The 22,344-nt window shown below is 65.7% G+C and overlaps 4 protein-coding genes across 5 annotated transcripts; 2 read left to right on the top strand and 2 right to left on the bottom strand.

Annotated features, from left to right (window-relative positions):
* Nucleotides 1-16: 16 nt before the first annotated feature.
* CHLRE_12g497900v5 (uncharacterized protein) lies at nucleotides 17-9,222 on the top strand. The gene is made up of 20 exons (XM_043068032.1): nucleotides 17-109; nucleotides 202-315; nucleotides 425-521; nucleotides 750-878; nucleotides 1,022-1,743; nucleotides 1,965-2,361; nucleotides 2,478-3,394; nucleotides 3,635-3,922; nucleotides 4,128-4,262; nucleotides 4,578-4,667; nucleotides 4,816-4,929; nucleotides 5,187-5,325; nucleotides 5,516-5,637; nucleotides 5,782-6,434; nucleotides 6,557-6,676; nucleotides 6,818-6,950; nucleotides 7,157-7,376; nucleotides 7,636-7,748; nucleotides 8,025-8,143; nucleotides 8,357-9,222. Exons 3-20 carry the CDS (start codon nucleotides 485-487, stop codon nucleotides 8,817-8,819), a joined length of 4,911 nt encoding a protein of 1,636 aa, XP_042918333.1. The 5' UTR covers nucleotides 17-109; nucleotides 202-315; nucleotides 425-484; the 3' UTR covers nucleotides 8,820-9,222.
* Nucleotides 9,223-9,224: 2 nt separating this feature from the next.
* On the bottom strand, nucleotides 9,225-11,436 carry CHLRE_12g497950v5 (uncharacterized protein). Its single transcript, XM_043068033.1, has 5 exons — nucleotides 11,110-11,436; nucleotides 10,806-10,982; nucleotides 10,017-10,669; nucleotides 9,639-9,800; nucleotides 9,225-9,494 (listed from the first exon to the last, which is right to left on the bottom strand). The coding sequence occupies exons 2-5, from the start codon at nucleotides 10,923-10,925 to the stop codon at nucleotides 9,335-9,337; spliced, it is 1,095 nt and encodes a 364-aa protein (XP_042918332.1). The 5' UTR covers nucleotides 10,926-10,982; nucleotides 11,110-11,436; the 3' UTR covers nucleotides 9,225-9,334.
* A 183-nt stretch (nucleotides 11,437-11,619) lies between these two features.
* Nucleotides 11,620-15,876, bottom strand: CHLRE_12g498000v5 (uncharacterized protein). 2 transcript variants are annotated; one of them, XM_043068034.1, is made up of 6 exons: nucleotides 15,303-15,876; nucleotides 15,105-15,200; nucleotides 14,919-14,981; nucleotides 14,184-14,723; nucleotides 13,905-14,014; nucleotides 11,620-13,745 (listed from the first exon to the last, which is right to left on the bottom strand). In XM_043068034.1, exons 1-6 carry the CDS (start codon nucleotides 15,480-15,482, stop codon nucleotides 13,292-13,294), a joined length of 1,443 nt encoding a protein of 480 aa, XP_042918330.1. In that variant the 5' UTR covers nucleotides 15,483-15,876; the 3' UTR covers nucleotides 11,620-13,291. Both variants share the same exon structure in this region, with proteins under 2 accessions (XP_042918330.1, XP_042918331.1).
* A 340-nt stretch (nucleotides 15,877-16,216) lies between these two features.
* CHLRE_12g498050v5 (uncharacterized protein) lies at nucleotides 16,217-22,342 on the top strand. The gene is made up of 14 exons (XM_043068036.1): nucleotides 16,217-16,514; nucleotides 16,582-16,753; nucleotides 17,173-17,259; nucleotides 17,670-17,762; nucleotides 18,204-18,354; nucleotides 18,605-18,744; nucleotides 18,935-19,006; nucleotides 19,237-19,320; nucleotides 19,587-19,778; nucleotides 20,074-20,136; nucleotides 20,346-20,564; nucleotides 20,765-21,070; nucleotides 21,305-21,463; nucleotides 21,675-22,342. The coding sequence occupies exons 1-14, from the start codon at nucleotides 16,381-16,383 to the stop codon at nucleotides 21,990-21,992; spliced, it is 2,190 nt and encodes a 729-aa protein (XP_042918329.1). The 5' UTR covers nucleotides 16,217-16,380; the 3' UTR covers nucleotides 21,993-22,342.
* Nucleotides 22,343-22,344: the final 2 nt, after the last annotated feature.

The following is a 22,344-nucleotide window of genomic DNA, read 5'->3' as shown; positions in this document are numbered from 1 at the left end:
AAGTTTGGGGAGTCTCGAGCCCGCGCAAGCGGTTGCTCTGCTTCTGCAGGTCTTGAACTCGGCGTCTACTGGAGGCGATGTGTCTAGCATAGTCCCAGAGCTTCTTCAGGTGACCAGCTTCCTTGACTTCCAAATGATCACCTACTGTTTCCTCGCTCTATGTTAGGTAACGCGTCCCTGTTTCGATGTAATATCACACAGGTGGTTTTCAGTCGCCCAGCAGCAAATGCTCATGTGCGCAAGCTCGCTTACGAGGTTTGCAGGCATGCAACCCTTTCGGTCGCCGAATACCACAAGCTCTGGGAGGCTGTGCGGGTAGGTACCAAGGTTTTGACGCGAGGTAGCTGCAGGGGGGAAGTGGAGGGTGCGCACAAGCTTGGAGGGTGCGAGGTGAGCCACTGAGCCCGGGTTTCGCCTCGTGCAGAGCGACGTCAACAGCAGCGACCCGGATGTCGTGTCGGCGGCTGTCCGCTTCCTGGCGTGCATGCCTGCATCAGACCTGGCGGAGCGGCTTGTTGTGGGTAAGCGGGGATTACGCGAAAGGCTGTACGGTAGTGGAAGGCTGGAAGGCCTCTCTGCTGCGGCAGGGACACGCCGTCGCAACACGGAATGCACGTCCAGCGTGCCGGCAGGAACTCACCACACACATGCATGGAGCTTGTAAGCGCACGCCCTGAACCCGGGCATGCACTCGCCATATACACGCGCATGGCCTGGCCTCCGTGCCCCTGTCTCTGCTCCCTCCGCAGGCCAGCTGTCGGAGCTGCTGGCGCCGTGCCTGTCCGCGGAGGCCGCCATCGTGCGCAGTGCCGCTGTGACAGCACTTCCCTCGGTGCTGCTGATGCCCGAGGTGCAGCAGGCCGCGGCGGGGAGCCAAGGTAGGGCTGAACGAGGCTGGGCACGGGGCCAACGAAGCCGTTTGCGTCGTCTAGCTGCATGCTGGGGCTGCTTCCGGGACGCCAAGGTCCTTGCACACGCTGCAAGCCAAGCGCTGTCCCTAATCCCATTTGCGGCGCCGCAGGCTTGGCCAACGCCTATGAGGGGCTGTGGGACTCTGTCAGTGACGCGCTGCTGGATGAGCGGCCCTTCGTGGTGGGCCTGGCCGCCTCCGCCGTGGCACAATTGCTGGCCTGGGGCAGCGGCGACGCCGCGGCCGCCAGCGCCTTCAGCGGCGCCGCTGGCGGCGAGGACGGCCCCGCCGCCGACGCGACGGCGGCCGCGACCGCCGCCATTGCCACTTCCGCTGGCTTCATGATGTGCCGCGTAGCGGACCGCGCCTCGCAGCGTCTGGCGGCAGCTCTTGGGCCCGTCCTGGAGATGTGCTCGCTGGTGCCGGCGGCGGGCCAGGTGGCGGTGTGCGACCTGTTGCTGGCGCTGGTGCAGCGCGTGCTGGCGCAGGTGCTGCGAGCCGCCGCCGGCGACGCCACGGCCCTGCCGCCGCCGCCAACGGGCGTGCCGGTGCCCAACCTAGCGACGCTGGTGTCCTCGGCGGCCGCGTACCTGGCAAGCCTGCAGCAGGCGGGCGACGCCGCGGCGCGGACGGAGGCCTGCGGCGCAGTCCTGAGCCTGGCGGCGGACCTGGCGGCGGCGGGGCCGCCGGCGGCGGCTGCGGCCGCGGGCCTGCCGGCGGCCCAGGTGCTGGACGCGGTGCAGGCGCTGTTGGCGCTCAAGGAGCGGGAGTATATGGAGGCGGGCCTGGCGGACATGTGCGAGGTGGTGGTGGCGGCGCTGCCGGCACTGCTGGTGAGGCGGTGGGGGTTGCGGGTTGGGGCGGGTGGGGCGACCGGGACATGGCGTGTGTGCCGTGGACTGCACTGCATACGCCCGACGTCTGCACGCTGTGATGCGTCGACAAAGGTCACTGGTCGATGCCAGCTGGGCATGGTCTCTCGAGAGTGTCTGCTCTGTCAGCAGTAGCATCATGACTTCACGAATTTCTTCTGTCTCCCCCGGCCCGCGCGCAGCCGCCCGCCCGTGCGCAGGTGCTGCAGCGCCTGTGGCCGCTGGCCGGCCGCATCAACGACGTGCCGCGCCGCGCACGCATCTTCGCCTCCGCCTGGAATGCCGCCGTGGCCGCGGAGATGGAGACTCGCACCGCCGGCACTGCCGCCGCTGCCGCCTCGCCGCCCAAGCCGGCGGCGCCGCCCTCCGTGTCCGCCTCCTCCGACCCCATGAGCATGCTGGCGGGTCTGGCGGCGGGCGCGGCGACGGCGGCGGGCTCGCCGGAGGCGGCGGGCCTGGTGACGGAGGTGCCCGCCAGCGTCAGCGTGGCGGCGGCGCTGGCTGACCCGTATGTGGAAGTACTGCTCACTGGCAAGATGCCGGCTGTGGAGGCCAACGGCAGCTTCGCGGTCGCGCAGGGTAAGAGCGAGCGAGGCACGGGCATGAGTTTGGGTGAGGCACTCAAGTGCCAAGATGCAAGTCCGGTCCTCTCAACTACGGTTTTAACCTTGTTCCTGACGCTTGTCTTTCTGCAGCCTCCGCCTCTGCGGCCAGCGCTGCCAGCTCAGGCAGCTCGTTGCTGCGCAGCATGTCTCGCTCGGCACCGCCGCCGCCGCCATCGCCCGGCGGCCTGCAGCGCAGCGAGTCGGCCCTGTCATCCGCCTCTGGCGCGACGGCCGCCGCCGCCGGGTCCAGCATCGACCTCGCGGCCACCACCGGCGTGGGCAAGGTGCCAGCCGGCAAGGGCGAGAAGGAGAAGAAGGGCATGCTAGGCGGCCTGTTTGGGCGCAACAAGGACAAGAAGGGAAAGAGCGCTGCGGACGCAGCGGCTGCGGAACGCGCGGAGGAGCAGGCACGGCAGGAGGCGGCCGCTGCCGCGGCAGCGGCAGCGGCACAGAAGGCGGCGGCGGTGGCTGCTGCCGCGGCTGCCGCAGCCGCGACCCCGTCGTCTCCCGGCGGCCTGCCGGTCCCGAGCAGCGCTAGCACCGCAGCGGCAGCGGAGGCCAAGGCCGCGGCAGCAGCAGCAGCCGAGGCGGCGGCCGCGGCGGCAGTGCGCAGCATGCCACACGCCACGCTGCGACACGAGCTACTTCAGTGCCTGCTGCAGCAGCTCGCGCACCACCCCGCCGCCGCCACCGCCGCGGAGCTGGCGGCAGAGGCTGCCGCCGCCGCACGGCACGACCGCCAGCCGCCGACGCACACGACCGGCGCCGCCGCTGGCGGCGCGGGCGGCGCGCCCTCCGGCTCCGCCCACCGCTTGGTGGTGGTGGCGCAGTGGGTGGCGATGACGACGGAGGTGCTGAAGAGCAGCGCGGCGTGTGTGGGCTGGGAGCCGTACGTGGTCCCTGCCATCACCTCGCAGCCCAGCGTGGGCGCGGCCGGGCGTGCGCCGGTGGACTTCAACAGCCTCACCTGCGACCTGTGGCTGGCGCTGCTGCAGGCGGCCGTGCAGGTGGGAGGGCGGCGGGGTGGGGCAGGGAGTTGGGCCGGCCAGACGAGGCAAGGGGCTTGGGGCGTCGGCGTTGGCGTCGGCAGGGCTGCTTGCAGAGGGCCCGTGGGCTGCTGTTGTTGGCATGAAGGAGGAATGAGCACTGGCTGACCGCGCTTTGCTCAGGCGTGTGTGACCGTAGAGAACACACACAAGGGCGCGAAACACAATTGTGCGTGCGTGTCCGACTGTCCGCGCGTGCAGGCCTCCCGTGCGGCCCAGGCGGTACTGGGCCGGCTGGTCGCAGAGGCCACAGAGGCCGCAGCGGCGGCCGCCGCCGCCGGATCCAACACCGGTCCTTCCTACGGCATGGGCTACGGCATGGGCTACGGCACTCCGTACGGCATGGCCCCGGCGGCGGGCGCTCTGGCGGGCTCCTCCCTCACCAGCTACGGCTCTGGCGACACAGCCGCCGCGCTGGAGACCTACTACCGGGGGCTGCTGGCGCTGGTGGATGGCCGGGCGGCGGCGCTGCAGGGACTCATCAACAAGGTGCGCGCGGTGCTGACGCGGGGTTTGTGCTGTGTAACCCTGTGTTGGGCTTGGTATAGGGCCCCGTGTTCAGGTGGTGCTGTAAGTGGCATGCGGGGGTGCTGAGTCGTGGGCTGCAACCCGTCATGGCGCCGCCAGCGGTGTATTATGCGACAGTATCGAGCCTTCCCCGCCCGGCCTTGCTGCACGTGTCTCGCCGCCGCAGCTGCTGTCTGGCTGGCAGCTGCTGAGCTCCTCGGCGCGGCCTCGTGTGATGTGGGTGGCGGCGCACTGCATGGCGCTGCCGGGCCACTGGGACGACCGCTGGGAGCTGCTGCTCAACTGCCTGGACCACATCATGGTGCGTATATGTGCGTGCGTGTGTGTGTGTGTGTATATGTGTGTGTATGTGTGTCCTTTTGTGCGCGTGTGCACGTGTTTTGTCAGGTGGGAAATAGGAAGGATGTGTGAGCTAGGAAATGGGAGAGATGAAGCGGGGCCGAGTGGGAGTTCCTGGGGACAAGGCGAAGGGCCGGCAGTGCGTGCGGCGCCACCTCTGTGTGCATGCCGGCCACGTTGATGAAGTGCAACACGCCATGCCATTGCTTGCGCCGTGCTTGCGTGCGTGCATGCGTGCATGCGTGCGTGCGTGCTGACACGGCCTGCACCCCTGCAGGTCCGCGGTACCGATGTGCTGGCGGCGTCACGACGTGCTGACGTGATGGGCTCCGCGCTGGCCGGCAATCTGTTCAAAGCGGGTCGCCAGGTGAGAGCGAGTCTTTGACATAGTACGCCTTTGATGGGGGGGGCAACCCTTGATGCATGCACTCTGCCTGGTGCACATACGCACGGCAAGAGAACGCAACACCTGACCAGTGACCACCCCATACACTGCCAAACTGCTCCACGCCCAGGCCTGGAACGACCCCAGCAAGCCGTTCCTGTTCGACATCGCCTCCGCCTCCGCACTGTGCGAGGCGCCCGAGTACGAGGTGCAGGGGCTGCTGTCAGGACTGGCGGCGCTGCAGGTGCGCCGCTGGGATCAGCGACAGGGGGGCCGGGGGATGGGCCCCTGCGCGACGCGGCGCAGCGCTGCGCGCATGACACCAGGAGTAGCGGCTTGAGTTGACTGTGTGCTGTGCGCATGACCTATCTCGTCGACTGCGCGAGCGCATGGCGTTGCGCCTGTGCTCAAACGTTGCCTGCGCACGCTTGTGCGCCCCACGTTTGTTCACCGTATTCGTGCCTTTGCCCCTTACATTGGCCACCACCACCCCTGCCGCAGCACCTGGCCGCTCGGCTGGTCAACGTGATCGCCGACGCGGTGCCGCACGGCGCAGCGGGCACGGCGCACGGCCAGGCGGTGGCGGTGGCGAAGCGGCTGGACGTGCTCATGCGCCACTTCATCGGCACCGAGCTGGCGGGTGAGGCGACGTGGTGCTGGCTGCGGCACTGCCTAGCGGGTCATGGCGTAGAGCTGTGCAGTGATGCGTTTGGCGAGCGTTGGGGCGAGGTTGTGAAGCACTTGTAACTGTGGCACTTACGGTAGTGTGCAGCTCTTGACGCCTGTTTTTTGATTGACGCGCCTGCTGTTCCCGCCTGCCGTGCCAACAGCCGCCCCGCACGTGCGGGACTGGGTGAAGCGCATCATGCGGCAGCTGTCCACCGTCACCACCTATGCCCCGCCCGTCACCCTGCCGGTCACGGTGGCGGCGCTCGGCTTCGTGGCCAAGCAGGTGCGGCGGCGCCAAAAGTGTGTGTGATGAACTGCTGGTGCAAATGCTTGCATCGCCCATCGTGCAAGGAGTTGCCTTTTCCGTTGCGCCCCAGTGGGCAGCTGCACTGATAGGCTGCGCCCCACACACGTCTTTTCCACACAGGCGCACCAGGCTGACGGCGCCGACGGCGCGGCGGCAGCTGACGACGACGACGACTCCTCGGACGCCTCTTCCGCATACCAGCCGGAGGAGGCGCCGGAGGGCACGCCGGCGCTGCCGCCCGCAGTCGACCCCACCCTGCTGGCCGCCGCCGCAGCCATCAACGCCTCCCGCGGCGCCGCGCGCGCCATGGCAGCTGAGGCGGAGGAGGAGGCAGAGGCAGCAGCTGCTGGGAAGCAGAAGCCTCAGGGGCGAGAGCAGGGCGAGGCCGCAAACGGCGTGGAGGGGGCCCCGGAGGGCAACAGCAACGGGGGCCGGCCTAAGGGCCCCGCCGCGCACTCGTACTTGGTACACTCGGCCGCCGCCGCGGTGCCCATGTGGGGCTACCCCTTCGCCCCGCTGTCCAGTGTGGCGCTGCACAACTCCAAGCGCGCGCGCCGGCAGCGGGCACTGGCGCAGCACCTGGCTGCGGCCGCCGCGTCGGCGGAGGCACCGCGGCCGGTGGTGGCGGCGGCGCTGGCGACGGCGTCGCCTGACGCCGCCACGGCGGGCGCGGCTGGCCTGACATCTCCTGCCGCGGGTTCGGAGCTGTCCAGCCGCACCGCCTACAAACTGGACAGCGAGGCGTTCTGGGCCGCACTGCCGGGGACACACAGGTGCGGGCAGTAGCGGCGGTTCATGGGCCAGGTGTGATCATGCCCACGTGTGCCCCGGCTTCGTCTTCATCACTGTGTTAATGTGCTCGCGGCTGCCGGGTCCCTCGCCTTGCCCTCCGCAGCCCATGGCAGGAGCTGACGGGCCCGGCCGACCCGCTGCTGCTGCGTGCCTGCTTCGTGCGGCCCGCGCCTGGGCAGGGCAACCCCACCGTCATCACCGTCATGCTCAGCGCCGTCAACAGGTGAGCCTACCGGCTGCACACGACACGCGCTGCTCCCCACAGCAGCCCGGGCACGTCTCCTGGACCCGGTTCCACACCGTCACCGCCTGCTTACGGCGCCCTCCTCCGTTCTTGGTGCATCCTCCACATCTTCTCTGACAGGCTGCCAATGGAGATCACGGACGCGGAGGTGGCTCTGAAGACCAACGGGCCGCTGCTGTCGTCCGCCCGCCGCGCCGCCACCTGGGAGCTGCCGCGCATCGCGCCGCACGACCGCGCCGCCGCCTCTTTCAAGGTGCGACACATCGCGTGCTGCCTGGGCTGCTGCGCGCACCAGCGGAGGCGTTGCCTGTCAGCGGACGTGTGACGCTGAGGACCACCGGCACGCTTGGGACACACAGCATGATGCATGCAATGCCGTGCCGCCCGCCCTCCTGCTCACAACCTGCCCTCAAACCATCGCCCCCTTGTTCCCCGGGCCCTCCCCCGCCCACCCTGCAGTTCAAGGTGCTGGGCTACGGCGAGCTGTCGCTACACGTGCGGCTGCAGCTGTGCGCGGGACCGCCGCGGGTGGACCCGGCGCCGCTGCAGGTGCACTGCACGCCGCTGGAGCTGCCGCCGCAGCTGCTGCTGCGGCCGCCGCCAGCGGGGCTCATGGCGGGCTCGGCGGCCGAGTTCTACCGCGGCTGGGCCACGCTGCCCGGCCGCATGGAGCTATCGGGTGCGTTGGCTGTGGCTCTGGGGTCGTAGCTGGGCGTGTGTGGGCGGAGCTGGTGCTGGAGACGGCGCGCTAGCCACTGCATGATAGTCTTGTGAGGATGCCTGGTTGGATGTGGAGCTTCAGACGACGCGCAGGCGTCTGCATGATAGTTTGTCGTAAGGGCTTTCGCTGGGTATTGGGTCAGGATGGTCGTGGCTGTTGCCCTCTAAGCAGTGGGACGCTACACTGCACTGATATCCTTTCGCGCCATGCTGTGCAGGCGTGTGCATGTGGCCGGGTACGGAGGGCGGCGCGCTGCTGCTGTCGGCGCTGTTGCGGCAGCCGCTGGCGTGCGCGTGGATGCAGCACATCCCCGCCGTGTGCGGCTTCCAGGTGAGACCCAGGCGCAACGCGGCAAGGCCCGCGTCACAGGCAGCACCATCCGACCACACACACCCTTTGCCCTACACATACGCACGCCCTCGATCTCGCTTTTTTGCCGCGGAAAACCTACCAAACATCTTCCTCACACGCACACACTGTTGAACATTAGCGTAAGCGACGCGAGGGAAAAGCGCTGACCCGGTGGGGTCCATTACTCCCCGTCGTTAGGCTCAGGTATATGAGTGCTGATCGCACAGATTCTCATCCGTCAACACACACGCACAGGCCGGCTTCGTGGCGAGCACGGCTCTGGACGACGTGTTGGCGCTGGTGGTCATCACGCAGCTCATGCCGCCGGCGGGGCCGGGCGCGCCGCCCGAGTCCTTCACCAGCTTCTCCATCAGGTGGGGGCGACGGCTTGCGACGGCGCAAGCAAGTCGAATGCCAGGGCAGCTCCTGTTTCCTGCCCCTCCCGCCCATCACGGCCTCCCTTGCGTGTTGTGCCGGGCCTACCAGCAGCATGGCCTTCGGGTGTAGCTTGGCGCATGCGTTTCTGCCTCTACAGCCTGTCTTGTGAACGTGTGCTGGAACCTGACACGCCCACCCTCGCCACACAGGTCCTCCTCCCCCGAGCTCATTCACAGCGTCCAGTCCGGCGCCGCCTCCTGGCTGAGCCACATCACCGCCGGTACCGCAGGCCTTGGCGCCGCCGGCCGCGCCGCGCTGCCCGGCACCCGCCCACCGCTGCACCCGCGTGTGGGCGCGCTGCTGCAGACCTACGCCGCCAGCGCGGCGCAGCTGGGCGCCGCCGGATCAGCCGCCGGCGTCAGCCTGGCGGGGGCCGCCAGCAACGGCGGCGCATTGGCTGGTCCATACGCCTCGTACGGCATTGGTTCCACGGAGCTGGTGGGCGCGGCGTCGGGCATGGCGGCGGCGGCCGCCGCGACGGCAGCGGGCGGCACGGTGACGGGCCCGGCGGGCGCCAAGGGCGCGGCGGCGGGCAAGGATGTGAGTGTGGCGTGGCTGAAGAATGCGGCGTTGGCGGAGTGGCAGCGGCTGAACGCGCTGTCGGCTGTGTGACGTATGGCTGGTTTGGGCTCGGAACGGTGATGCTGGCGTTAGTGAGGGTGGTGGCAAGACTTTGTGAGTAGTGCATGAGGTCAACAAGCTTGTGAGGCTGAGTTGCAAGTGACCGAACATCTGAGGCAGCGGCAACACTTTGAAGACCCAGCACTGCGCGCGTGGTGGCAGTATTATGGACGATGCTTTTAAGACAAGCACCTATGCGAAGCCGAGAAAGCCAGCGAGCACAACGATGGAGAGGCCTGGAGGCTATCACATGTGTGACTACCAGTGTAACTGTATGGCGGCTTGATGCCGAATGGCGAAGGCGCCAAGCAACTGCTGCTGCAACCTCGGGACAGCGCAACTTGACTGAACTTCAAGAACATATGCAGGCGCATTAACCCTGCCCGACCCTGCCCCCACCACTGCGCTACACAACAATCATTCTCCCCCTCCTGTACGAAGCACCAGCGTACAGAACCTGCACCCAGCGCCTGATACAGACGTCTACACCCTGCCCGCATGGCCCCCTACTCGAACACCAGCTCAGCGGCCGCGAACTTGGCTCCGCAATACACGGGCGGTGGCAATGCCGGCGCGTTGGGGTCGTGCGCCCGGCGGCCACGCAGCAGCACTAGCGCCCGCCGGAAGCCGCGCGGGCACGTCACGTTGTACTCGAAGCGGTGCCACCTGCACACGCACACACGACATGGGATGAGCTGCACAACAAGGCACAGCGCTGTGCTAACGCGGCAGCACGCAGTGGACGCACAGGCCCTTGCAGAGGAGCCGCCCGGGGCCCCAAGCGCACAAGGCGGGCCGCGGCAACCGCACCTGTCTGTTCCGTTGCAGCGCACACGGCCGGAGAAGAAGGAGTGGCGGTTGGGACGCGGCACAAAGTGCTGCATCTGGTCGGCAACGTTCTCGCCACTGCTGCCGGGTGCCGGCCCCTCGTCCAGCATCAGCCCCACACAGAACTGGCCCAGCATGTTCGCCCTGTGGCATGTCACGGGGTGGTAGGAGGTGCTCACAGCGATGCATAAACAAGGCGATGGCCCACGCACTTGGCAAGGCCAGAACCTGTTGCAGCGGCCTTCGCTCATGCGAACGATTGGTAGCCACTAGCCAGCTACTAACCAGCACTTGGCAGCTTTCGGCTTGCACCGCCCGTCCTGGTCCCCAGGTGTGCCAAGGCGCGCTGCACGCACGCACCTGCTCCCCACGTGCACCGCCAGCCTCAGCCCCAGCCCCGCGTCCAGCAGGTGGGCCGCCTGCGCCGCACTCAGCCCGCGCCGCTGCAGCTCCCACTGCAGGTCAACCACCTGCATCACCTCGCACCAGTCTGACGTGGTCGCAATGCAGGAGGGAGGCTCGCGCAGCTCCGTCACCCGCTGGGCCACCATCGCCTCCGTCGCTGCGGCCGCCGAAGCTGCAACCGACTGCTCATCACCGTCTGCCCCGGCTCCGGCGGCAGTCGAGGTAGATGCCAGTGATGACGACCCAGCACCTGCCTCCTCCGAATCCTGCTCCTGCAGCGCCAGGCCCTGCTGCGCCCGGCCCTCAGCCGGCCCGGCGTGTGACGGCAGCGCCTGCGCGACGTCAGTCTCGGCGGTGGCACCGCCACTGCTGTTCGTGTTGCTCGGCCCCAGGCCTACCACGCCCAGCCCCGCGGCTGCCCCCAGGCCACTCAACAGCCCCGCCCGTAGACCTGCAAGGCCCTGCTGCATGCGCTCGCCCAATCGGATGCCGCCACCGGCGTAAGGCACGGGTGGCGGGGGCGCACCCTCGCCGGCACCCCCAGCGCTGACGAGGCCCTCCGCCCGGAGCTCCCAAGCCACATTGTTCTTCAGGGCATCATTTTCAACCTACAATTGGGACATGGTGCACAGGGCAAAGGCACGCCCGGCACAAATTCAAGTGCACGAAACACCAAGCAAGAGTTCCCCCCGTAACCTGTGCAAAGCCACGCAGGACGCCCTAGTGGAAACCTGCAGCACTCACCCAAGCATTGCGTGTCCAGCGGTTGCCCCACAAGTTGGAGCGACCCAGCTCCAGCAGCTGTGTGTTTGCCTCCCGCCGGAAGGCCGGGTTGCGCAGGAAGTTGCGGCCTCGTGTGGCCATGTACAGCTGGGGGGCTGTAACAGGCGCACCCAGAGCAGAGAGCGCATCCAGCTGAGCCTGCAGGAAGAGCGGAGTCCCGCAAGGCAAGGCACAGGGTTGGCGAGCGGGTTCAGCGAGGTCCGGGGGCGCAGTTTCCTCCTGAGCCCTCCTATTTGCTGTATTTTGTTAATATCAGTTGACTTACGAGCGCTTGTTGCGACAGCCGTTCAGTCCACGTCGTTGGATGCAGAATGTGCTGTCGCCAAGTCTTGCTCACAAGCTGGGCCCGTATCAAGTCATTGACGTCCAGGAAACTAAATACCCTCGTCAGCAGGTCTCCTGGAATATCGGAAAACTGCTGCGGGACCGCGGGGCCTGCGTTCTCGCGTCCCTCCGCCTGATGCTCTCCACTTGGTGCCATAGACAGTTTATCCATGAGCTTACGAACATATTTGCTGGCCTTGTCCAGCGACTGGGGGAGCAGAACCTGGAGCGCGGCCATGGCTTCGATTGCAGTTGCACTGGGAGTACTGTATTTAGTGCGAACCGCATGTGTATGTGTTCAGGCAATGAAAACCATAGCATCGTAGGCAAGGGGGACACGCATGCGGGGGCGAGGCGACTTCCCGCAGCTCGACCAGTGCAGCTTCCCAACCGTCGGATCGACGACCGGTTCCGCTTTCGCAGCCTGTTTACAAAGGGCACGTAGCGAGTCAACTACGCATAATTACATTCAGCATCTGCCCATTGTATGCAGTGCTGCTTGTCGCCTGCAAGGTACACGTCCTGTGGCGGCACGCGGCCCACATCCCGCCTCCCCTCGCGGTCGCGATGATGCCCCTGCTGGCGGGTTGCTGGGGCGGGCGGGCTGCGTCAGCTCCTGCTTTACCACGCAACATGACTGGCAGCATACAGCTGCATGCGCGCAGGGCATGTTCGCCGGCCCGAGGCCACAATGCCGGTCCGGCGGTCGGCCACTCCGCAGCCACCACCCTACGGGTGACACACAGGTGGATGGCGGATGGGCCGGTGTAGCCGTACTGCCACGCACTACAATGCTGGCACTTGTCCCCGCTTGACCGTACAGCCCAATACTCCAACATATATCATCGCTTCTCGCAAGTAGCGGCTGACAACAAAGACACAATGGCCACCGCTGCCGCTAACTACCACCCTCATTGCCCTTCCGGTGTCACGTATCCCCCGCCGCCCAGCGCATACCCGCCCAGTGCCTACGATCCTGCCAGCGTGTCAAGCTACGGCATACCAGTGCCAGGACTGCTGCCGGTGCCGCAGGCAGCCCAGCAGCAGTCGCGGTCTCCCTCGCGCGCTGAGCTCACACGCTGGACAGGCAGGAAGGCCATCAGGTAGGCCAAGGACGCCCAGACGGCTACAGACATTGCGGCGTGTGTCGGGGCTGTATGCGTGCCTGGTGGCGGGCGCTGCAGTGGCGGCTGTCGTGGACAATGAGCGCCGCCATGGCCAGCACGGGTGTCGGCGGCAGTGCACCTGCATGCGGCACGTGCGCACCGCCGCACCACCACCGGCACCACTGCTGATGCCATCAGTCGCCATACAGCCATTGAAATTGTAAACAGTGGAGAAGCTGGGTCTGATGAGAAGCATACAGTACGCGCGTGATACGTAGCTGTACGTAACGTGCTCGGTTATTGCATCCAGAGCACGCGGTCGTAAACTGCTGGTGCAAAGCTGTACGCATTCAACCACATGCTACCATCCCACATCCGACACGCGCAAACCACATCCGACCACGCGGTTACAACAGCGGCCCTGCGGCAGCTTTCACTGCCTGGCCAGCAACTGCAAGCCATAAAAAGCCACCACGCGCTGCTTGAATAATGCGGCAGCCTCAGGCCCCTGGCGCCGCTGCTATAGTATGGCATGCGTTGCCACAACAATGTATTGAGTCAGTTACTATATGATTGACGCATTGATGCGGAAGTTTACTTTATCAGTTTATCGTACATCAGTGCATTCACCAATCATCATGCATGCGTGCTTGGCACACGCCGCAACACGGCGACATGGAGTACACCATCAACACAAACTGCAAACGAATGACAAAGGGAGATGGTCCCCCTGATGAAGGGAGACGTGAGCTGGTCCCACACCACATCATAGCCAACAGGATGAATTGACACACGAGCGCGATGTCACTGGTAAAACGCCACCCTTTATACCGTACTGTACAAATTAATATTCCACACGTGCGTGGCTGCGGCCAGTAGGGCGGCCGCAACGGCGGCAGCGCGCGGGCGCGGCACCCAATCGGTGGGCAAGCGCACCGGAACCCTAGGCAGCTCGGCTCATAGCCTGCACCAGGCAGGGGCGGAACATTCCCAACACCCGTTCGTGCCAGCAGGTCGTCAACAGAACACCAGCTGCGCACTGGCAAACTTGGCCCCGCAAAACCGAGTGGGTGGCTCCACATCCAAGGCGACCGTGTCCTCCGCCGCGCCCGCACCACCGCCTACGCCTGCGCCTATGCCCGCACCAGCCCCATCGCCACCTCCCGGCAGGCCGTGACGCGGCTGCTGCATTGCAGTCGCAGGCGCTTGTGCGTGCACTGGCACGGGCGCGCGGCGACCGCGCAACATCACCACAGCCCGCCGGAAGCCACGCGGGCAGGCCGGCACCACATGCTCCACTTCCTCCCACACGCCGCGCCGCATGTGTTCTCGCTCCAGGTACACCAGTGTCCGTGTGGGGCGGGCCACGTAGGCCTGCAGCGAAGGCGCGGCGTCGCCTGCGCCCCCGGGCCCGGCCGTCGGCCCCTCGTCCAGCCTCAGAGCCATAGCACACTCTCCAGGTGAGTCCCACCTGACGCCACAGGGAAGGTAGACGGGTAGGCAGGAGTCACAGGAAGGAGGCATCCGGCGTTTGCAAGTACGGTAGGTCTGCCGTCCCGCGCGCCAGCATCTCGCAGCCCCGCCCCCCGCCCACCAGTTTCCCAGGTGTGCCGAGGCGCGCTTCACGCACCTGCTCCCCACGTGCACAGCCAGCCTCAGCCCCAGCCCCGCGTCCAGCAGGTGGGCCGCCTGCGCCGCACTCAGCCCGCGCCGCTGCAGCTCCCACTGCAGGTCAACCACCTGCAGCAGCGCAGCCACGGAGCATGTGTACACGAATTGTGATGCTGTGGTTACAACGGCAGCCGCAAACCCTATGCGCATCAGGTCGCACCTGCAGCTGTTTCTATAGATAGATAGGCCAACCCTGGAGAAGTGCACACAACAAAACACACGCACACGCCACACACACCTGCACCACCTCAGACCAGCTGCCAAGCATAGCCAGACACGGCCGCTCGACTGCGTGTGATGTGGACGTGGCAGCTGATGCCGGTGCGCCTGGTCCATGTCGAGCAAGCGCAACGACATCAACAGGCCCTGAGTCGGCCGCCTCCGGCTCCGTTGCCGGCTGGCCTCTCAGAAGCAGCCCCTCTTCTAGCGCCGCCACCCCTTCAGAGGCAAACTCGCGCAAACCCTGCAGAGCCCGTCGCATTGCGGACGCCAATCTGCCAGCGCCGCCGCCTGCGCCCTCACCACCCGTGCCAGTAGCTGCCGCAGCGTGCCGACAGGAGGGATATGGCAGCGGGGGCGGGGGTGCCAGCGGCTGAGCATGAGGCAAAACAGGATTGGCGGGCCCGCCCATCCTGTTTTGCGGTGGCTGCTGCTGCTGTTGCGGCTGCGCTTGCGCCGACGGTGCAGCCGGTGCGGCTCTTCGTGGCAAGGGCGGCGGTGTCATCCCCTGCGGCACCCGCTCCCATGACACCTCCTTGCCTACAGACTGGTTCACCACCTACGTGTGCAAACAGAAAGCGCGGCCGCGGCGTGGCGGTAGCTAGGTGGATGTCAGGGTACGAGGACATATGCGTGGATTGACACTGGGTACAACCGTACGTGCAATCGTCCCCAAACCTACAGGCAACCCTACTGTAGTTTTGGGCTTAGCGCGGCCGCGTATTCCCTGACCCGCATGCACCCTGCCACTCACCCAGGCCGTCCTCTCCACGCCTCCTCCCCACAGCGTGGGTGTATTGCACTCCCGTCGGAAGCCCTGTTGGTGCAGGCACGAAACAACGAGGGGATGGTCTCGACATAAACGCTGGGTCCCATATGCCCCAGCTCACTATCCAGCACGCTATTTGCCATAGATTGCGGCTTTGCATTCGGCACTCACGGGGTTGCGCAGCAGGTTGCGGCCGCACAGGGCGAGGTACAGGTGGCCCAGCCGCAACGGGCGGGACCCCAGCGCTTGAAGCGCTGCCAGCTGTGACTGCGTGCGGATGTGGGTGCGGTTGCGTCATCGTAATGCACAGGTCGCGCGCTGTGTGGGGGTGGTCGGGCACCTTGAAACAAGAAGCAAGGCCCAACGCACCAGCGCATGTGGCGGAATGTGCTCCTGCCACACCGATGTCTCCATCGTTGCAGCCCGGAAAGTCGTGCAAACTGATGGAACAGACAGTGCCAGCGTCTCAGCGTCCACCATTGACAGGATGGTATTGAGGAGCTCCCCGGGCAGGTCGACTAATGTTGGCGGCGTTGCGGTCGCCTTCATTTCGGCAATGCGGGTTAACATGTTTGGGCTGGGACAGTCACGCTCGCTGCTAGCCGGCATTGAAGTGACTTGTTTGCAGACAATGCAGGCTGCGTCGCGCGTAAGCCGTGACCGTAATTACTTCGTGTGCGCGTGAGACTGGCCTCGAGTTGACACCGCTGCGAGTGCGAGTTCTAGGGCTTATACGGCATGAGTGCCTTGGAGGCACATAAGTGTATACGTGAAACTCTTATCTTATGAGGACCTGACATTCGTGCAGAGGTAGCTACCCTCACTGCGCTGTCTGTGAAGGTGGCCGTTGGATCCAGCGTCTTCATCAAAAGGGCCTCAGTGCCTCACTGCCTCACCTTCTGCACAGACTGGAGAACAACCTCAATGTAATGTGTATCACTGCTTAGTAGCAAGCAGGCAAGAGTGCAAGACCAAGAGCTTGCGCTGCCAGGCCAGCCAGGCTCCGCCCCCCCCTGGGCCCAACCGCGTCAGACATTGCCGCTACGGGTTGGGCGAACCCTTTCTGCTTGTGCTTGATGAGCATGCAAGGGTGGGGGAGGTACAGCACGTTCTACTTCGGCCCGCCTGTCATGTCTAGATATGCGTACCGTGGGCGGCATAGTGACTTAAAACCTTTGGGGGTCCAAGAGACGAGGGGGGGGGGGGCGCTTGAGTGTGTGTCGATCTGACGAGCGATGCAGCCGAAAGGCTGCCCCTATGCCGACCCCGCTGGCTATCAATACCTAAAGCTCTCAAACAAGCAGTTTCGCGTCCTCTACAAGTCGAGTGGCCCGTCGTGAAGGTTACTTACGTTTGCTTTGAGCGCTCGGGCTCATCGGATGGCAAAAAGGAACTGTAACTAATCTAAACGTTAGATAGCACGCAAGAGCTGCTTGACTTAGATAGGATGGCAGCAACGGCGAAGCGGAAAATAGATGAAGGGCCCGCTGACGGCGAGCCTGACACGTCCACGCATGCACATATCATTCCTCTAGGAGCTGGCTCAGAAGTGGGCCGCTCATGTATTATCTTCAAGTACCAGTGAGTGCGGGGTGATCGATGGCCAGCACGCTCGTCGCGAACGCTTACATATACGCACCGCACACAGGGACAAGACTGTTATGTTTGACTGTGGCATCCATCCCGCCTTCAAGGGAATGGATAGCCTGCCCCTGCTGGACGAAATCGACATTGACACGGTGGACGTGGCGCTCATCACCCACTTCCACCTGGATCACTGCGCCGCGGTCCCCTACCTGCTGCGAAAGACCCGCTTCAAGGTGCGGGATGAATGTGGCGGTAGGGCAGGGGTTGGAGGCTGGGCGGCATGATGGAGCTGCTGTTGCGGAGGGGCAGTAAAGCACAGACTCAGCCGGGGTGCAAGGCCCGCAAGCGCAGTACGTCGCCCGCCAGCAGAGGCGTGGGTCCGCGGCGAACGCTGCGCACGTCGGTGCCGCCCAGGATTGGGCGGGTTTGGTGGGTTTCAGTATAGCGTACTGCCTCCACTCGTCATCCTCCGGGGCCATGCACACACGGCGCAACCCGCTCTGCCCCCCGCCCTTCAACTCCACACCCCTATCTCTGCTGCCCGAATGCCGGGATTACTTGCTGCGTTTCCTGCTTGCTTGCACCCTTGCCCCTGTATTTGATCCATTGCACATCCTCCGCTCCCCTCTCCTCCCCTCCTCTCACTGGACAGGGCCGCATCTTCATGACGCACCCCACCAAGGCCATCTACTACTCGCTGCTGCGGGACCTGGCCAAGGGCTCCAAGCACAGCAGCGAGGTGCGGGGCTGGGGGGATAGTTCATTCGAATCCTAAAATAAAGGGGGGTAGCCATTCATGCGAATGGCTAAACTAAGCCAAGCCAAATTAGCGGAGCACAGGCAAAGGCGGCAGTCGCCAGCGAGAAGACTTACGGGAGGTGGGGGAGGGCGCCCGTGGCGGCCCGGAAGGAGGGAGAGGGAAGCCGGGTTTTACTCACGAAGGCTGTCAGGGCGCCCTATGTCCTTGTCACCCCCACCCCGCCCCCCCCCCCCACACCAAATCGCCGCGATGCCCCTTCTGCCGCCCCCTTTCTCTTTACAATCTTGATGATCATGGAAACGGTGCAAACAGCTTGCTTCCACTTCTCCTCGGGTTCTTATTGGCCTCCGGAACGAACTTCCCCTTTCCCTCCGCCTCCCCGCCTGCAGGAGGCTTTGTTCAATGAGGACGACCTGGAGGCCAGCATGCAGCGCATCGAGGTGGTGGACTTCTACCAGACCATCGAGGTGGCGGGAATGCAGGTGCGATCGGGTGTGTGTGTTGGGGGCGGGGGGCGGGATGTGGGGGCGAGGGGGCAGCGGGGAGGTGGGAGGTGGTGGTGGTTGGGTGGGCGAGTTGGTGGCTGGGTCGGTGGGCGCGTCAGTCGGTGGTGCGGGGCCGGGCAGCACCGGGGTGGGGGCAGCGCAAGTGGGGAGGGTGGGGTGCAGCAAGAGCACGCTGGGACAAATGCGCGGGCCGCTTCCCGGATCACACGCCACGGATCAGCGCCAGGTCCCGAGGCGCTGATCCGCGCCGTGTGGCCTGCATGGTGTGGCTGCTGCTCGCGCTCTGTCGCTGCACTGCTCGCCCGTACCAGCTCCCCTTTCTTCCCCCCGGGCGGCTATACCTTGATTATTGGGACCTACCGTGTTTCGTTAGGCTTGCGCACACAATCCCCCCTGCTGCTGCCCTTGCGCCTGCAGATCACGCCGTACCGGGCCGGCCACGTGCTGGGTGCCGCCATGTTCCTGGTGGAGGTGGCGGGCTGCAGGTGCCTCTACACAGGCGACTACAGCCGCCTGCCGGACAGGCACCTGCCCGCGGCAGACATACCGCCCGTCAAGCCGCACATAGGTGAGCTGGTGGCGGCGGCGGCGGCTGGAGCGAGTGGTGGAGGGTAGGGACACAGGGTAGGGGCCCCGGCGGGGCTTGGTGGCGGGGTGCGGGCGGTGCGGGTCATGGTGGGCCAGCAGTGTCCCTGTTGCCCTTGTTCATGCGCATGCGTGGAGTGGATTGCGATGCGAATTCTCATGTTGTTGCTGCTGTGCTGCTGTGCTGCTGTGCTGCTGTGCTGCGGTGCTGCTGCTGCTGCTGCTTGCTGCAGTGATTGTGGAGAGCACGTACGGCACCAGCCGGCACCTGCCCCGCCTGCAGCGCGAGCAGCTGCTGCTGGACACCATCCGCAACACCATCAACCGCGGCGGCCGAGTCATCATGCCCGTGGTGGCGCTGGGGCGCGCGCAGGTGGGGCAGCCGGCGAGCGCGAGGGGAACTGGGGGAGGAGGATACTTGTCAAAGCAGCCATGGCTGGTCGGCGGGCTGTGGTCTCGCGCACGCACTGCCAGTCCCGCGCATCCATCCCTACCCATCTCATACCCAATGCAATCTACCTGCCGTGTGGCCACGCCGCCTGCCTGTGCCCCCACTCCCGCAGGAGCTGCTGCTGCTGCTGGACGAGTATTGGGAGGCGCACAAGTCGGAGCTGAGCGGCATACCCATATACCAGGTGTGTGTGTGTGTGCGCTTGTGCGCTTGTGCGCTCACCAATGCGCACTCCGACTGCTGGCGGCACCCAAGGGCTGGCATGTATTAAATCTTTGCTGCCTAGCTTCTCAACAACGCACCCAGTAGCAACGCCTACTCCTTCAGAACCTCCTCCACTCTTCTCCGGCCGGGCCCCCCCCCCAAATCGTCGTACAAAGTAGTATGCATGGACCCCACCCACCCGCCCCACAGGCCAGCTCTATGATGAGCAAGGCACTTGGTGTGTACCAGACGTACGTGGAGTCACTCAACGACGACATCAAGAGGGTCTTCCACGTGAGCAGCGGCGAGGCCAAGGGGGGCGGGGCCAAAGGGGGCCAAGGGGGCTGGTTGGGGCCCCCTTGAGGGACAGCGCCCGGTAGCTCGACATGCGGCGCCTGCGGCTTGGCCCAACCCGTGCTGACAGCCCCGCAGCGGTTTTCCCATTATGTACTTACTGTTGCAGTTGTTGCCCTCGTCCAGCGCTCTCCGACCGCTCCACGCGCTAACGATGTCTCCACCCCCTTTCCCTTGCCCCTCTGCGTCCCGTCGCGGCCCTTCAGGAGCGCAACCCCTTCAAGTTCCGGCATGTGCAGACGCTCAAGAACCCCGCCCACTTCATCTCCGACTACAGCGGCCCCTGCGTCATCATGGCCACGCCCTCGGGGCTGCAGAGTGGCGCCAGCCGGGACTTCTTTGAGGCCTGGTGCGAGGACAGCCGCAACACCTGCATCATCTGCGACTTCGCGGTGCAGGTGAGGAGAGGCGGGCTGTCAGTTTAGGGAGGGGCGTGTGTGTGCGTCCGTGCGTCGGTGTGCACGCTGTAGTGCTCAGGGGCGTTCACGTCTATGTGTTTGTTCGTCTGCGCGTCTGTGCGGGTGCAGTGCCAGGGCCTAAGGGAGTGGACGGGGACGGGTGCTGGACAGAGGCTTCCGTCACGGTGCTCCGGGCATGCCGCTTGCAGCCGGCATAACTTATGATTCGGTACCATACGTACCTCTCACGATGCCTAGCTCACCACCGCCGCCGCTGCCGCCCTCTCCACCGCAGGGCACTCTGGCCAAGGAGATCCTGGGCGGCCCCAGCTCCATCACCACCCGGGAGGGCCGCAGGGTGGGTGCCGCCTGGCCCGAGACCTCGCGGGGGCAGGGCCCGGTCCGCCCACCTCGAACGCCCCCTCCTAGCCAACGCGCTCGTTCAGTACTTAGCGTGCGGCAACGCTGGGCAAGACCCCAATGCCCCATCACTTAGCTCCGGCCCTGGGCGTCGGGCTTGCACAGTACTAACGGCAATGCCTCCCCAATCATGTCCACCGCCGCCAGGTCCCGCTGCGCATCGCGGTGCACAACATCTCCTTCTCCGCGCACGCTGACTACGACCAGACGTCCGGCTTCCTGGACGCGGTCCGGCCGCCGCACGTGGTGCTGGTGCACGGCGAGTACGGCGAGATGCGCAAGCTGGCCAAGGCGCTCAAGGACGGCGCCAAGGCGGCGGGGGTGGCGCGCGAGGTGTACACACCCATACTGGCACAGACCGTGGCGGTGAGTGGGCTGTAGCAGGGGCGTGGTTTGGGGGCGGGGGCTGGGGCAGGATTGGGGGTGATGGGGGGGGCGTGTGGCGAGATTTGAGCAACCAGGCCGTATTAGGCCTCATCATGTATGCAATATTAGTACATCTTCGTTAATATGTATGTGTTTGTTCATGTGTGTGCATGCGCCCGGCCAACGCCCCGCTGCTGCAGGTGGAGCACAAGCCCGACCGCAGCGTGCGGCTGCAGGGCCGCCTGGGCGAGAAGCCGCCGCGTGAGGGCGCGGCCGTGCGCGGCGTGCTTGTGCGGCAGGGCGGCGGCTTCGCCACGCAGCTGCTGGCGCCCTCCGACCTGCCGCGATACACCAAGCTGCTCAAGGGCAGTGTCACGCAGCGCCAGGCCATCAGCGTGGACGTGCCGTTCACCGCCATCCGGTTGGCGCTGGAGGTGATGTTTGAGGGCGTGGAGGGAGCCGGCACGCTGCCCGTGGCCACGGCACCGGACGCGGAGGGCGGCAAGGTGGGTGTGGGTGGCGCTGGGTGCAGGCGTGGGTGCAGGCGTGTGGTGCGGGGCTGGGCGCAGATATGGCTGTGAGGCTGTGATTGCGTAAATGCCGTTTGGCGGCATTCACACAGCTGTGGATCTGTGGAGCAATAGGACTGTACTTCAGGTACCCACCCTAGCCTGCTCGCATCTTCACACTGACTCTGCCCTCCCGCTTTGTCGTCCTCCGCTTCGCAATGCTTCGTGAAGGGTGGCGAGAGCCTGGCGGTGGTGGTGGGCGAGCTGGTGACGGTGCGCTACGTGCCGGCGGACGACGCGAGCGGCGTGGTGTCGCACGTGGTGTTGGAGTGGGAGGGAGGCCGGCAGGGCGACATGGTGGCGGACGCGGTGGTGGCTGTAGTGCTGCAGGTGAGGGGGCGGACTAGGACGCGATCGCGGGCTGGCGGGCGCTTTTGAATGGGCACCGGGTGCCAGGCGTGGTGGGCGGGTGTTGAGGATGTAGCGGGTGCATGGGACGGCAATGGAGGGCAGGGCGCCTGCAATCTGGGGTCACTTCATGTTTGCTCCAGCACGCTCTGAGCCCGCAGTTTCCCATCGCTCCGTTCCCATTACAACACAGTCCATTGGCGAGCCGCCCGAGGCCACCAGCGCCGAATCCGCCATGCTGGCGGCGCGCGCCGCCGGCGACGAGGCCGCAGCCGCAGCCGCCGAGCTCCACCTGATTGGCGCGCTGCTGCGCGGCCAGTTCGGGCCGGCGGCGGTGGACGAGGCGGGCGGCCTGGTGCGGCTGGACGTGGACGGCGTGGAGGCCGCTGTGGACTACCGGGCGGGCAAGGTGGTGTGCGGCGAGCCGGGGCTGCGGGCGCGCATCGAGAAGAGCCTGGACCGGCTGGCGGCGGCGATACGGCCCGCGCCGCTGGACCGGCCGCATGACTAGGAAGACAAGGGCGTAGCGGGGCTGTGGGGTTATTGCTGGAGGAGTAAGATTATGTGGTCGGAGTACATGGTGTCGATTGTCAAGCGAGCGTTCAGGTGGGATAGAATGCGCTTGGTTGGCGGCGGGTCCTACGCTCCTTGGCGGGATCTGTACTTCTGCTTTCTGACCGACTCCGTGTCTGCAGGATGGATAGGGGTAGTGCTGCGCGCCGAACTGAAGTATATGTGGGAGTCCAGTAAGCAGTTAGGCGGCGACACAGTCTCAGACCGCACCGGCAAGTAATGCCCACCACCGCCGGCACCGCGCATAACCGCATATGAATGCAGGAGCAGACCGACACAGACAATGCCAG

Source organism: Chlamydomonas reinhardtii, chromosome 12, assembly GCF_000002595.2.
Source record: "Chlamydomonas reinhardtii strain CC-503 cw92 mt+ chromosome 12, whole genome shotgun sequence".
NCBI lineage: Eukaryota > Viridiplantae > Chlorophyta > Chlorophyceae > Chlamydomonadales > Chlamydomonadaceae > Chlamydomonas > Chlamydomonas reinhardtii.
The sequence above is the reverse complement of the archived record's forward strand: the minus strand, read 5'-3'. Positions and strand labels throughout refer to the sequence as shown.